The sequence below is a fragment of the Chlorocebus sabaeus genome, chromosome 14, assembly GCF_047675955.1.
Source record: "Chlorocebus sabaeus isolate Y175 chromosome 14, mChlSab1.0.hap1, whole genome shotgun sequence".
Lineage (NCBI taxonomy): Eukaryota > Metazoa > Chordata > Mammalia > Primates > Cercopithecidae > Chlorocebus > Chlorocebus sabaeus.
Genome location: NC_132917.1, coordinates 107425266 through 107440555, shown reverse-complemented (window position 1 = coordinate 107440555; position 15290 = coordinate 107425266). Strand labels below are relative to the sequence as shown.

Below are 15290 nucleotides of genomic sequence, written 5' to 3'. Positions count from 1 at the left end.
CTAAATCTTCTTTATTACATCAACATTAAAATAAATACTTAGACTTAACCTTAGTCCAGACAACTCTTCGACACAAAAAAGGACGTGAGCGTGTCTCAGACCCACAGAAAACCTGGGCAGCTGGTAATTCATAGCAGACACATCCATCAAAGTGTGAAAAAAAAAAATGAAAACCACTCTGTAGTCAAGAAAATGGCAATAAAGCTCGTCAACCACAAGGCTTAAGAGGGACATCGTTAAAGTGGTAAGACCTAGAATTAACTTCTCTTTGCCCTTGAACAAAATAAGAAGTTAGCTGCATTAACCTTAAGCTGCATTGTAATGTTCCTCTGTGGCAGTGTTTACATTTCATAGTTTCATCTGACAACTAGTAATAAATTGTGCCTTTTGGAAAGTGGGATTTCTCTCAGAACGATTTGAAGGAGAATTTAAACACTCTATTGTGCTAGTTTGAATATCCGTAAGAAATGTGACTCGTGTCTTTGGGAATTAGTATCTAAGATATGGGTACTGACTTCTTCCTAAGCAAGTGGAACAATCGCCGTGATTTCCAGCAGAGGGGCACTTTTGATTTTGCCTCTAAAAATAGAAGTTCCCTAGAGGCCTGGCCAGAAAGGGCAAAGAACAGGGAGAAAGAATGGAAATGGATAAAAGTAGTCCAAATAGGCAGCGAACATCCACTGGGAATTCAAACCTTTGCATTGCCAGGTAATAATGTTAGAATTGCAGTGGAAGTGAAAAGAAAGTCACACCCAATCCAGTATGAGTATAATCTTGCCAGGGCTCTTCCCAGGGGAAAACTGGCAAGAACTCGGCAGCCCCAGTCACTGAAACCATCACAGAGAAAGCACACGTGAAGGTGTGATTAAGGAGCACTTTCCCATTGGTGCCTGGGGACAGACAATTTGCCTGATGGGCCTCTTATATCCCCCGATGTCATTTACATCACACCAGCTAATGATGGGATATGGCAGTGAGTATTACCGACAACTTTCTTTAAGCTGTATAATTATACGATTTCAGATACACTATATCAGAGGAAAAGACGTGTTTTCTCTTGCTTAGCCAAGCCTTCCTATTATTAGGCTTATGGTCGTTTCAAGGAAAACAGTGATCCAGGGCTGTAACATTGATGGCGTCCCTCGCCTTTCTCTAACCTGGATTTGTTACAGGTATGCTGGTGACTGAGACCCATGGTACAGATCGTGATTTCTGTAGCATTTTGCTAGCAGAGGATTTGACGTTACCTTGAGACTTAATCATTTTGGAGAATGTTCCCTTAATTGGCAGCAGAAGGTTTGCAGCTCCAGAGGCTGTAGCGGAGGCTTTTGGATTATTAAAAGTTGAGACCTAATCACAAATTGAGGCAGTGCAGCAAATCCACTCCTTCCTATTATTCTTGTGCATTAGGAGCCACTTAAGCTCCACCTAATGAAGAGTCTTCATTCTTTGCATTGGGATACTCCTTTAAAGATGCTCAGAGAGCTTCACAAATCCTGCCTCTTTCTACTCCCCAGCACAGCAGGCAGAGAGAGCAAATTCTGCCACAGGGTCCTGGCACCGACGCAGCCCCCTCTATCCTGCCAGGTGCTTCTTCTCTTTATTTGTGTCCTCTGACATCCTCTCATCCTTCTCCCTTCCTTTCTCGTATGTCATCTCCCCATGACAAACAAGGCTTCCCACCTTCTGGTTCAAAACTAGGCGTTTTCATATAATGGAGGCTACGTCTGTGTTGATGCCAAGAAAAACAAAAAAGCCCTGTTAAATATTTAAACCTGAGCCACTGTGAGTGACCATGGCCCAGGGAACAGTCTTAGGAAGTCCTGAGAACATGTGCCTGAGGCAACTGGGTCACAGTTTGGTTTTACACACTTTAGGGAGACAGGAATTGTGGATACAATCATTAATCAATACATGAAAGGTGTGCACTGGTTCAGCCTAAAGTGGTGGGATATTTTGAAATGGGGCCTTATAGGTCATAGGTACATTCAAAGATTTTCTGATTGGCAACCAACTGATTGGCAGTTGATTGAAAGAGTTAAGCTTTGTCTCAAGACTTGAAGTCAGTAGAAATACATGCCTGAGTTAAGAGGGGTTGTGGAAGCCAAGGTTCTTGTTATAGAGATGGCGCCTCATAGGGAATATCCTTCAGAGAGGATAGATGTACGTGTCTCTTTTGGGACTTTAAAGGTGTCACACTCATATTTAATGTCTCCTAGGTCCAGGAAAGGCCTAGAAGGGGAAAGGTAGGCGGTATTAATGGAGATTCTTTACCAATGCAAATTTCCCCCACCAAAGACAGCTTTGCTTGGCCATTTCAAAATATGTCAAAGAAATGTATTTTGGGGTAGAATATTTTTATTTCCTTTGGGGTCTGCTATCTGTCATGTGATGCTATACCAGAGTCAGGTTGGAATTTGGTATCTTATCACCACGAAGAGTTTGGTCGGTTTATGATGTCTATTTTAATATTAATCCTGGTCAGTTGTGTCCAAACTCCAAAGGGAGACGGGGTATCTGGAGGCCTGTCTGACCTCCCTTCCAGTCATGACTGGAAATTCCGTTTTTCAGATTTCTCTGGGGTCCGTCTGGCCGCGAAGGGTCTGTCAGGTCAGTTGAGGGGCTTAGGAGTTTATTTTCAGTTTACATCTGTGTCACCCTTAAATAATGAGGTTCAGAAAATATGATTAAGTACAGAGTTTATTTGAGCGCAAAGCTTGAGGCTGGCCACCTGGGAAAGCACCAACTGCCGATGAATGGGGTCAGTGTTTCCAAAACGGAGAAGTTAAAGTTTCCATTATATAGGCGGAGACAGAGAAGTTCCAGTAGGATCACAGCATTTTCCATACGAGAGCAGGTATATATGCCACAGCTGTTTGATTGGTTACAGATTGTTCCATTTTAAGCAAGAATACTTTACTATTCCATGAGGAGGGGTAATATCTGAGAGGGTCTCCTCTCTGGCGCTGCTTGGTCTTTCTAATTATTTACAGGAACCAAAAGGCAGAAGTTGCAGCTGTCTGACGCAGGCGGCATAGCCACATTCCTCTCAAGGCTCAAGATAATTTCAAGTTCCAATAGCTTTAAGTTTGAATTATTTTACATTTGAATTATTTAATTTTACATCTGATCATTTGGATCCTGCCATGAAATTTCCCAAGTTCACTTTCTCAACTAGAGTTCCTGCAGCTTCTTGACTCATCAAACTAAGGTCATATTAGCTTCTGTGGTGTGGGGGGCACTGGCTCTCAGCCCCAAGCCCTCTAGGCCAGAGGTTTTGAGCTCCTCCCAACAGCTCAACGCTTTTTTGTTGTTGTTGCACTTCCCATCACTCTGCACACATCTCATCTTTGCCTCTGTTTTTTAAAAATATTTTCTGAAGCAAAAATGTTTTCTGATTTGCTGAAATCAGAAACCTATCTCATTTTCCAGTTGTCCACCAGAGCTGTTGCTCAGTGCAGGGAAACCAGGAAATGATGACTACAAGTTAGAAACAAAAAGACTGGCTTTTAAGTCAGCTGCTGCAGCCTTGGTATTCCCAGCATGGAACTTCTAAAACCTGTGGAATTTCCTTAGTGATAGGACTGTTTTCATTTTGCTAATGAGGGAACTTACTTTGCTTTCCTAGATAGCTTCACCTTGGGTTCTGATCACCAGAAAGGTCAACCAGATGAAATTGCAGGGTTTCAGGAGGCTGAGGCAGGAGAATCACTTGAACCCGGTTGGTGGAGGTTGCAGTAAATCAAGATTGTACCACTGCACACTCCAGCCTGGGTGACAGAGCGAGACTCTGTCAAAAAAAAAAAAAGAAAGAAGGAAGGAAGGAAGGAAGGAAGGAAGGAAGGAAGGAAGGAAGGAAGGAAGGAAGGAAGGAAGGAAGGAAGGAAGGAAGGAAGGAAGGAAAGAAAAGGGAGGGAGGGAGGGAGGAAGGAAGGGAGGAAGGGAAAAGGAGAAAAAAGAAATTGCAGGGTTATTGCAGGATTTGAGCTTTTTGAACCTTGGACTGCCAGACCTCCAGGGAGAAGAGTGGCACTGGAGATTAAGTTCACTCACATGGCCAGTGATTTAATCAATCATGCCTATCTAATGGAACCCTAATAACAACTCTAGATTCTGGGGTTCACTGGAGCTTCTGATTCGTGAACACACTGATGTGCTGGGCGAGTGATACACCCAGATTCCACTGGGAAAGAACATGGAACTGCATTCACCCCAGATCTCACCCTGTGTGCATCCTTTACAATAAAACCATAGCCATAAATATAGTACTTTCTTGACTTCTGTTAGTCATGTTAGCAGATTATCAAACCTGAAGTGTGTCCTAGAGTCTGGGGATCGGTAGTTGAACAGGTAAAAGTGTGAGTGGCTTTGAGTAACTTGTGAGTAACTTGCCCAGAACCACAGAGCTAGCAAGCAGCAGATACTACATGCAAATCCACACAGCTGGCATGTGAAATGAGGGCAGTCTCCTGGAGGCCTGAGCCCTTAACACATGGGGTCTGCACTAACTCCCAGTAGCAAGTGTCAGAATTATACTACAGTGCACCCAGTGGGATGCAGCAGAATAACTGTTATTAAGGATAATTTTGCAATTTCTTATAGAAGTCTTGAAATATTAGAAACAGCTTCTAGACCTTTATGTTGAGCATTACAGCTCAAAGCACTGTCCCTGGGTGGACAGGTTAGACAGATCATGCGGAAGGTGCCCCTCAAAGTGTGGGCCCAGACTATGCACATCCACAACTGTTCATTACCAGTTCCTGGTAAGATGTTTACAGAGCTTGAGAGCAGGCATTTAGAAACTTTTATAGCAATTGGACAATGCCAAGACATTCAGAAATGGAAATATTAAAATATCACACAGTGACAGTTTGGGGAAAAAATTATCTTTCACCACAGATAGTTTGAGGAGTGTAAATTTAGAAAATATAGCCTTGGTTGGTATGATCAGATGGAATTAGAACTTAGTGTGAGAGGTGTGAGCCATAGGATGAAGCAGATGGATTTGCATGTAATATCTGCTGCTTGCTAGCTCTGTGGTCCTGGGCAAGTTACTTAATTGCTCTGGGACTCAATTCCCTCATCTAGAAAATGGATATGACAGTATTTCCTATCCAATTCGATGCTGGAAAGACCAAATAAAATAATCCAGAACAAATGCTAACCACAAACCTGTATATATAGTAAGTTAACTGCGGGTATTAATTCTTCTACATTCGCTTCTTGGCATCCGTGGTTCTGGCTTGGTTAAAGTATATTCTGTCTATGTAGGTTTGATGTATTACTGTATATAAAATCTATAGCCTTGCTCTCATGTGAATACAAAATAAAGCAAACACTGTTTAAAAGCCACAATTTATACATGTAAGCGAATGTTGCTTTTTGTAGAATCCCTCTGGGATGCTAGAGTCCTATCTGAAAATGTTGCAATTGTTGGAAGCATTTTTAGGACTTTTTCTTTTTTGCTTAATTTTTCTTTCTAATTATTATGGGTACAAGGTAGTTGTATATGTTACTGATGATTCTGGGAACTTATTTAGCATTTCCATTAGAACTTGTTCCAGTGATCCTCTGATGTAACAAATCACCTTAAAATGTAGGAGTTTACTCAGCATTGTGCAATATGCCCCTGTGATAAACCTGCACATGTACCCCTGAATCTAAAATTTGAAACAAATACATATATATGTAGATAAATGTATTTATACACATCTATACATATCTCAAACCAAAGCCAACAAAAAATAACTTCATGGTTTAGAACAACAATCTGTCATTATCACTCACCATTGACTGACTGGGCTAGACTGGTTCTCCTGTCTGGTCTTCCACAGGGTTGCAGTCAGATGTTGGCTGGGGATGGAGTCATTGGAAAGTGCAACAGGCTGGACATCCAGAATGACTTCTTCGCGCTTCACATTTGGTGCCTGGGCTGGGATGGCTGGGACAGCCGGAACAGCTTGGGGCTGGCTGGGTATCTCTCATTCCATGTGGACTTTCCTAGCTTGGGTTTCCTAGATGTATGCTGGGCTAAGCTTAGGGATGTGTCTTCACTGGTGGCTGGCTTCCCCCAGAGTGAGTGTTCTGAGAGGCGGGAAGCGGAAAATGCTAGATCTGGGCCTGGTAACTGGCATAGTATCACCACCGCCATATTCTACTAGTCCAAGCAGTCATTGAGCCTGTCCTTATTTAACAGGGGGAGACACAGACCCTGCCTCTGTCTAGGTGGAGGGTCAAAGAATCTGTGTCCACCTTTCACCTGCCATAAAGCTACAAAAGGAATGTAGTTTTCTTACTTTAGCATGTCCTTTCCCACCAGCGACATTGTATGATTTCCCAAGGTGACCACATTGAGGTAGGAATATTCATTTTGCTTTCAGTTCCTTCTTTTTGTGTGAAAACACAACCATTGTGTTACAGCCATGCCCTACATGCCTTTGTGTTTTGGCATTGGTCAGCCTATACTCAGGAAGGAGCATGGGAGTCACAGATTTCGCCTGGCAGACCCTCCCCTCAGAATCACCCTACTTTCTGAGTATCTGATTTCTACTAGTGACCTCCTTGTAGTCTGTGTTGCCTCCCTGTACTGTTCTCTGCCTTACCTGCTACCAAGGAATCTCCTGAAAGCCCGTGGAACCAACGCATCACTCCCTTGCTCTCAGAACTTCACTCTCTCCCTATGTCTTACACGGCATGTGTCCCACACATCCAGGTAGGGACTACAGACCCTCCACAGCTGGAAGAGGATAGCTTTCCAATTATGTTTTCCCCAAATGGTCTTGCTGCTTCTTTCAGCATCCCCACCAAAACACCCATGCATCACCACAGACACACAAGGCGCTCTGCAAAACACACACAAACACAAGCTCACATCATTTACCCAGCCAATATTTATTGAATATCTGCCTGTGCTGGGCTTTGTACTCAGCTTGAAGTTCCAGCAAGCTTAATTATTATTTTATTATTCCACAAACATACCTTAGGTTATTTTCCCTTTCCAAGACTTTGCTTAAGTTCCTGAGGTTAGGAGCATTTCTTATTAATGTTTTATTGTTTCCTTTGGTACCAAGTGCTGTGCTACCCACGGAGCAATACATATTAGTTGCAATGCTGTACAGAGGAGAGGTTCATTCTGTCTTTCATTGTATCTTACTTTTCATCTCTGCCCTTTTTGTTACCCTTTCTCTGAGTCTCATCTAGAATCAGCAAGCTCTCTCCTCATCTCTCCTCCTATTTAAAGTTTTAATGTACTTCCCTCTTATCTCACCAAAAGTTCATGGTAAGGGTGAAGTAGGAGGTAGTCTTGGGGACATTGTTCAGGCACCCTGAAATAACATTCACCCACAGACACAGTCAGTGAAGCATTGTTTTATTCAGTGCCATCGGCGGACTTCTGGTATGTTCTAGGCAGCCTTCCAGACTGGGGAGAACAGGAAGAATCAGATATGGCTGTCACTCCTTAGAAGTGCACAGCAGCTACTGGAATATCTATGAGCTGTGAGCTTTTGGTGGTCTGATAAGCAGACAAGAGAGGGCAAACCATGCTTACCTCTCTGGGTTTGCTTTATCAAATTGGAATTTCATAATCTCAAAAGTAGGGGGAACTTGTGGGCAGGGGCCCTACTGTCTTATCAAAGTGGGAAGGTGGACTTGTCCCTGAGTCCCATGGGGAGGGTTTTGCAAATGTACACTCATCCATCGCCTCTCTCCAAAGACTCACCTGAAATGGTGAGATCCCTTGTTTTGCAGAGACTGGTGGGGGGGGAGGGGCTGGGGCGGGGGACAGATATGACACCTGGATTTAGCTAAAACTCCTGGATGATTCTGGTTTGTAATGCCCCTTCTACAACCTCGCTCCACCACCTACAGAAACACTGCTCAGGATAGAATGTCCCCAGCAGCATCTGAGCTGATGCCCTATGTTGGCTAACTGTGCCATCTGGCTGTTTTTCAGGTTCATTCTGCCACCCATCTGCTTTAAGACACAAGGTGCTGACCGCAGAGACCTGCCATGAAACCACACTTGAAGCAATGGAGACAACGAATGCTTTTCGGAATATTCGCTTGGGGGCTCCTCTTTTTGCTGATTTTCATCTACTTCACCGACAGCAACCCCGCTGAACCTGTGCCCAGCTCCCTCTCCTTCCTGGAGACCAGGAGGCTCCTGCCGGTGCAGGGGAAGCAGCGGGCCATCATGGGCGCCGCGCATGAGCCCTCCCCGCCTGGGGGTCTGGACGCACGCCAGGCGCTGCCCCGCGCCCACCCAGCCAGTTCCTTTCACGCGGGGCCTGGAGACCCGCAGAAATGGGCCCAGTCCCAAGATGGGTTTGAACATGAAGAGTTTTTTTCATCCCAGGTGGGAAGAAAATCTCAAAGTGCTTTCTACCCGGAGGATGACGACTACTTTTTTGCTGCTGGGCAGCCAGGGTGGCACAGCCACACTCAGGGGACATTGGGAGTCCCTTCCCCCGGGGAGCCAGGCCCACGGGATGGGGCTTTTCCGGCTGCACAGGTCCAGAGGAGGCGGGTGAAGAAGAGGCACCGGAGGCAGAGAAGGAGCCACGTGTTGGAGGAGGGCGACGACGGCGACAGGCTGTACTCCTCCATGTCCAGGGCCTTCCTGTACCGGCTCTGGAAGGGGAACGTCTCCTCCAAGATGCTGAACCCGCGCCTGCAGAAGGCGATGAAGGATTACCTGACGGCCAACAAGCACGGGGTGCGCTTCCGCGGGAAGCGGGAGACCGGGCTGAGCAGGGCACAGCTACTGTGCCAGCTGCGGAGCCGCGCGCCCGTGCGGACGCTGGACGGCACCGAGGCGCCCTTCTCTGCGCTGGGCTGGCGGCGCCTGGTGCCCGCCGTGCCCCTGAGCCAGCTGCACCCGCGCGGCTTGCGCAGCTGCGCTGTGGTCATGTCTGCAGGCTCAATCCTCAACTCCTCCTTGGGCGAGGAAATAGGTAGGTCTCAGTGCGGGGACCAGGTCGCCTTGTCTTGAGCCAGTGTGTCCCTGGGAGCTGGTTCTTTCAGTGCGCGCCTCTGGATCTCACTGGCAGGGCAGGCTGGGGTCTCCACACCAGGCGTTTCTTATGTGAGCTGGAGATTCTTCAGGTGATTTCCCCTTGCTGGCGCAGAATGAGTCTCTCTGGGGTCACAGCGGACGTACTCTTCGGGGGACTCTTAGAGCAAGCATTTGGGGAATGCTGGGAAGCAAGAAGGGTCCTCCCCATAGCTGATGCCAGTGGGCAGTGGAAGGACAGCGCCGCCCCTTGCCCCAGGTGTCCTTCTCGCTGTTCAGACTTCGTATCCCATAGAAACCGCAGTCTGCATGGATAGGCTCCCAGGCGGGCCCCCGAAAGCCGGGTGAACCCATCTTGCAGTGGGAATATGGGAAGGGAACAAGAGGAGGAGGAGGCAGGAAAGCAAGAGCTGCTCAATCAGGGCATCACCTCCAAAGAGCAGGGTGCATGAAGATCATGTTGGTTACTGTGGGCTCTGAGAAGAGCCCAGCTGCTGTTGGGAACATCTTTCCCATGGGAGCATAAGTTCTGGCCTCCCAACTGTTGGCGCATATCCAACCTTTGGGGCACTGCCAGTGCACCTACCGGGGACCTTCTCCAAGATGGTAAATAACACACAACACCTGGGCTTCCTCCCTCCCTGCCAGGCTCTGTCTTCACATCCCTGTCAAGAGCGCTGGAGCACATCTGTTTCCCGACTCCTGTATCAGTCAGGGTTCTCCAGAGACTCACACCAGGAGGATATGTGTCTATACAGAGAAAGATTTATTTTAAGGACTTGACTCTCATGATCGTGAAGGCTGGCAAGTCTGAAATAGGTAGTGCAGGCCAGCAGATGGGAAACTCAGGCGGAGCTTCTGTGTTGCTGTCTTGAGGCAGAATTTCTTGTTAAGGAAACTTCAGTCTTTGTTCTTAAGGCATTCACCTGGCTTGAGGAAGCACACCTGCATTGTGAGAGTTGTCTGCTTTTCTCAAAGTCTAGTGATTTCACTGTTAATCACATCTTAAAAACACCTTCCCAGCAACATCTAGACTAGTGTTTGACCAACCAGCTGGGCACTGTGGCCTAGCCAAGATGGCACACAACATGAGCCATTGCTATTTCTTCCTAGTTTTGAAGTAAAATGCCAGTTCTAATCTTTTTTGACTGATGGGGGCATGGCAGGGTTCAAATGCATTTGCCTCCTGCGGAGTGGTGTAGGTTCTGCACCAGATGGGCCAGCATGGGCTCTCCTCGGAATTCCCCTTCCTGTCCCGGATCACATTCGTTTCCCTACCTGTCCCGGCCTCTCACCCTGTCTTGCCGGAGATACCCAGGCTCTTGTGTTCCCATAGCTGGGCTCTCCCTCAGCAGTTTCAGATCCCTTTGCTCCCAGAACTCCCCCCGTTCCCAGGCTGATTCCATTGCTGCACCAGTCAGCAAGCAGCTTGGCCCTTTAGGCTCATTCATTAGACAAATATGTGTTTAGCCCCTAATACGTGCTTGACTCTGTACTAGGAGCAGTAAAACAAATGTGAATCAAATACAGCATCAGCCTCAAGTCCAGATGTAAGACAGTCGTGTCCTGTACACTCTCACAGTAGGCAGTGTTGGGTCATAACTGGTCTGGAAGCGACATTCAGGGAATGTTGCTCCCTCTTTGCAAATAAGTAAAATTTGTTGTCTTCATTTTAAGTAGATCCATTAGTTGTTCTGTGTCCTTGAAGAGTGGCCCATGTTCCAGAGTTGTCTTAGAATAGGGTGAAGCCACTGTAGGCAGGCTCAGAAACCCAGACCTCAGCTCAGCAGAAGTCCTTGGGCATGAGGCTAAATGAGAAATATTTTTAAAGTTAAACAAAAAAAAAAAAAAAAAAAGATAGTGCGTCTGGAATCAAGGTCTGGGGTCCCTGTGTCCCTGTGCTGACATTACAGCAGGCTCATAATAACACAGTCCATGTGTCACATAAGCTTGTAGCCAAAGCCAGAGCAGAGCAGCCTGCAATTTATTAAGAAGAAGCAGTGGTTTAGAGGTCCCCGGGGTGAAATAACACCACAGTTCTTTCTCATTTCTGAGGGCCAATATTAATAATGTAGAGAAGGAATTTAAGTATTATGCTTGAAGCAGGCAGTAACTTGCTTCCGGTTTGGTTTGGTTTTAAACACCTCTGCATCAGAGGTGAAGATCTGGATTGCTCTTGCATGCCAGTGCGCAGTCCTTTGTCCTTTATTTCTGCGTAAATATCCCTGACCAGAATCTCGTAAACTCTAGAATTTGGAAGAGAGCATGAAAGACACTGAGAAGTCCATGTTTCTGGGAAACTTGAAATGCCAGTTATATCTTTGTTAATTTCTAGTATCCAAATCTAATTTGTTTTGCATGCCTTTAAGAACGGTAGAATCACAACTGAAGAACATGCCTGGAAATTTCTTTAAAATTATCTTTATTGTTTTGTCTAGGGTCCTTTGGATCCGATTGTGTATCTACTATTTTAAGAACATGTAACCATAGCGTGGCTCAATTTGTATAAACAAAAAGTTTCATTTGTATAAGTTGGTATCTCAGCATGAGCAGTTTACATGCCAGGTGCCGACCTCGCTCCTTCCTGTTCACCTGAATATATGCAAGCAAACCCACGTAGTTATGAATGGCTTGCAGAATACAAACAAACTCTGGCAGCAGATTCCTTTAGACAGCTTAGAGTATTGGGGGCAGCTGTAGCTAAATTCATGTTGGCCCCTAAGTATCTACTTGTGAATTGGCTAAGTGAAGATCAAAAGACTTACCAAAGATCACAATCTTATGAAAAATTGAAGACAGAGCTAGAAAGTATCTCAGATGGTCAGTGCTTATCAGCCCTACCTCCGCTCTGCCAGGAGGCCACCTCCACACGCTTATGTCCAGGGAAGACCCAGTCAGTGTCAGGTTTGCTTACTGGCTGCCCTTTAGCTCCCTCTGCTGTTTGTTCCACTGGCAGTGCGGCCCCCATCCCCCTACCCTTCTGTTGGAACTGAGTCACACAAAGGAATTGGTTTTGGTTAGAAAAGTATAGCATTTGTAAACACTTTCACTATGAATAGGTTATTGAAAAACAAACTAATTGTTTTGGAAACCTGGATCATTCTCTCCTAGAGTCATAAGATGATCTGTTTTCACCCCTGCATATAAGCAATAATAATTTGCTTCTGTGCAGTGCTACTGGTATTTATGTGGAAACACGTTACAGAGGAGAAAGTTCTGCTCTAAACCACCAGTGATAGCCTTCATGTGGGAAACCAAGATCTGTGTACTTGAAACTCAAATTCTGGCAAGTGCATGGGAAGTGGGACGTGGAGGGAGAGACTGGAGATGGGATGCATAGACTGGTGGAGAGGGCTTGAGATTTGACGTGTCCTGTTACTTTTAAAAAAAGCAAGAAAGAAGAAAGCAGTCCATATACTCTTCCAATGAGCGTTGTTTATTGGTCACCAACTCCACCAGATCCTGTGCTAGACACAAAACTGAAGAGGTCACGGACCCGACCATCCATACTGGCACACTTCAGTGGTAAACAGACAATTCCCGTGTTGTGGACTGGAGAAGGACAGGGAGATATGTAGGCTGACAAGGCAGAAATGATGATGAATTCCTAACTCCCCTGAGGGCTGGTGGTGGGGCAGAAGGAAGAGGTTGGTAAAGACTGCTCCAGGGAGAGGAGACCAAGCTGAAAGCCCAGCATCATATGGAAGTGAGAAACAGCGTGGTGTACAGGTGGTGAAAGCTACAGGGAGTACACGGGCTCATAGGGACAGAAGAGAGGAGCCGACTTGGAAGGCAGATCATATTCCTAGATGTCCTTGCAAGCCACTCTGAAAATTAGACTTCACTTAATAATTGTAATCATAGATACCACTTATAGTACAGACAAGGCCCTGTTCAGAATCCTTTTTTTTTTTTTTTCGAGAGGGGGTCTCCCACTGTTGCCCAGGCTGGAGTGTAGTGGCACAATCTTGGCTCACTACAACCTCCACTTCCGAAGTTCAGGCAATTCTCCTGCCTCAGCCTCCCAAGTAGCTGGAATGACAGGTGCCCACCACCCTATCCAGCTAATTTTTGTATTTTTAGTAGAGATGGGGTTTCACTATGTTGGCCAGGCTGATCTTGAACTCCTGACCTTAAATGATCTTCCTGCCTCAGCCTCCCAAATGCTGGGATGACAGGCATGAGCCACCGTGCCCAGCCCAAAATACTCTTTTTGTGCTGTTGTAAACCTTACTACCCTAACTGATAGATAAGTTTGTTCCCATTTTACAGATAAGGAAATACCTCCAGTCACATGTGCAAAGCCTGGGTTCAAACCCCAGTGTGGGTCTCCAGAAACACTAGCTCTCACCCCTGTGCCGGCAATGCACAGCCATCGCAGATAGTCGCTATAGAGATCACACCAGAGCCTGGGCTTGAGGCTGCGAGGGAAGTAAGTCAAGAGGTGAGGGTTACAGGTCCTGGGGAAAAACAGGGCCTCCGCGGTGCTGGGAAAACATCGCTTTGTCCAATCCCAGGCAGGCCATTCTCTAGTGACTGGAGGCTTGCTCTCCCGCTGTGTGAATTTTCTCATCAGAGTAGGAGAGGAGGAGGATGTGGGGGATGGGCCCCAGGGCAGGGCAGTGACCAGGTGCTGAAGGGCTTGCTGGCCCAGCAGCTCCTTGAAGGACTTTAATTTTCCTTCCATGGATGCACTTGTCTGGCTCCATTCTCAAGGTCAACACGGCATGGTTCTGGCCTGGGAATGCCTTCTCCAGAAATGAAACTTGACTTTCTTCCCCTTGTGTTTGCTGTCTGACCGATTCCTTTTTGTCTAAATAGGAATGGACAGCTTCTATTCTCACAGTGCATTATCAAGGCATGCACAGCCAGGTGTACGTTTATAAAACATGTCTGTGTGACAGACGACAATCTCAGTGCACCCTCCCCTTCCATCCCCACCCCATGCTGCTCATGGAGGCTGTTCATAAAGGGCTTGCACTGGGCCTAGCCACAAGCCTGCATGACCCGGCCTCCCTGTCGTCTGCACGCAGGTGGCCTCTTAACTTTGCAGACTAATACCACCTCCAAAGGAATTACACTGCTTTATCTTTCTGTGCCCTGTGCCTCGTGAAGTCCTTGGATGGCTTAGAGCACAGCTCCACAATAAGACAACGGGCATTTAAATGCTGGGATGTTTTCAAGGGTGATGCAATTAATTCACATTTATTAGTCAACTAATAGAAATGCACCCACCGCGTGGGGCCCTTGGCTAGGCTGTGTCTGAGGGGTTGTCAGCACGGTTTGGAGAGAACTGGGGTTGAGGATTGCTGGCATCACACTTCCCCTCAGGCTCGGGGTGACTCCCTCCCAGCACCTGCAGTCACCTCGCTGTCTGGAGTCTCCTCTCACTGTCTGCAACCAGAGGGTTGCCCTGGCTTGGCAGTTGGCACAGTGAGATCTAAGCTTACCCTTAGACTTTCCAAGGCCCTTTCGAGGGTCCATGAGAAAAAACTATTGTGGTAAGTATACTCAGAGTTCTTTTCCTTCCAGCTGTTGACATTTGCACTGGTGGTACAAACACAGTGATGCGTGGGACTGGGGCTTCTTAGCACAAGTCAGGGCAGCAGAACCCAAAGCTCAACCTTTGAATACATGGTTTTTCAGATTCAGTGGGACACATGGGGAAATAGGAGAAAAGCGCTTATGTGTGCCAGTTCACAAAGGAAAAGCCCCTGTGTAATTGCCTTGTGAGCCGAACTAGCCACTTTGTTCATGAAATGCAATTTCAACTTGAAAAGAAATGTTAATTATTCAGACTTGGATATTTGACAGATATGTTCTCAAAAAGGAATCAAGGGAGCGTATCACTTTTAGGAAAATAACTGATAGTATTTCTTGCCAATGATAAAATTCAAGCTTTGAACCATGAACTTGGAAGTTATCCAGACTTTAAAAACTGGTGAACTCCATGGTGATACTAACCAATGTGGTGTTTCAGTTCTTTTTTTTTGAGACGGAGTTTTGCTCTTGTTGCTGAGGCTGGAGTGCAATGGTACCATCTCGGCTCACCGCAACGTCTGTCCTCTGGGTTCAAGCGATTCTCCTACCTCAGCCTCCCGAGTAACTGGGATTACAGGCATGCACTAATTTTCTTTCTTTCTTTCTTTCTTGTTTTTTTTTTTTTTTTTTTTTTTTTTTTGCATTTTTAGTAGAGATGGGGTTTCTCCCTGGTGGTCAGGCTAGTCTCCAACTCCTGACCTCAGGTGATCCGCCCGTCTGGGTCTCCCAAAGTGCT

General features: G+C 46.3%; 1 protein-coding gene across 1 annotated transcript in view; it reads left to right on the top strand.

The window, feature by feature from the left end:
- Positions 1–15290, top strand: part of ST6GAL2 (ST6 beta-galactoside alpha-2,6-sialyltransferase 2) — an 86186-nt gene that overhangs the window by 35621 nt on the left and 35275 nt on the right. Inside the window, exon 2 of the mRNA XM_008008299.3 lies at positions 7955–8954. Coding sequence (XP_008006490.1) covers positions 8012–8954 — 943 coding nt within the window. The 5' untranslated portion in view covers positions 7955–8011. The remainder of the gene's footprint in view (positions 1–7954; positions 8955–15290) is intronic.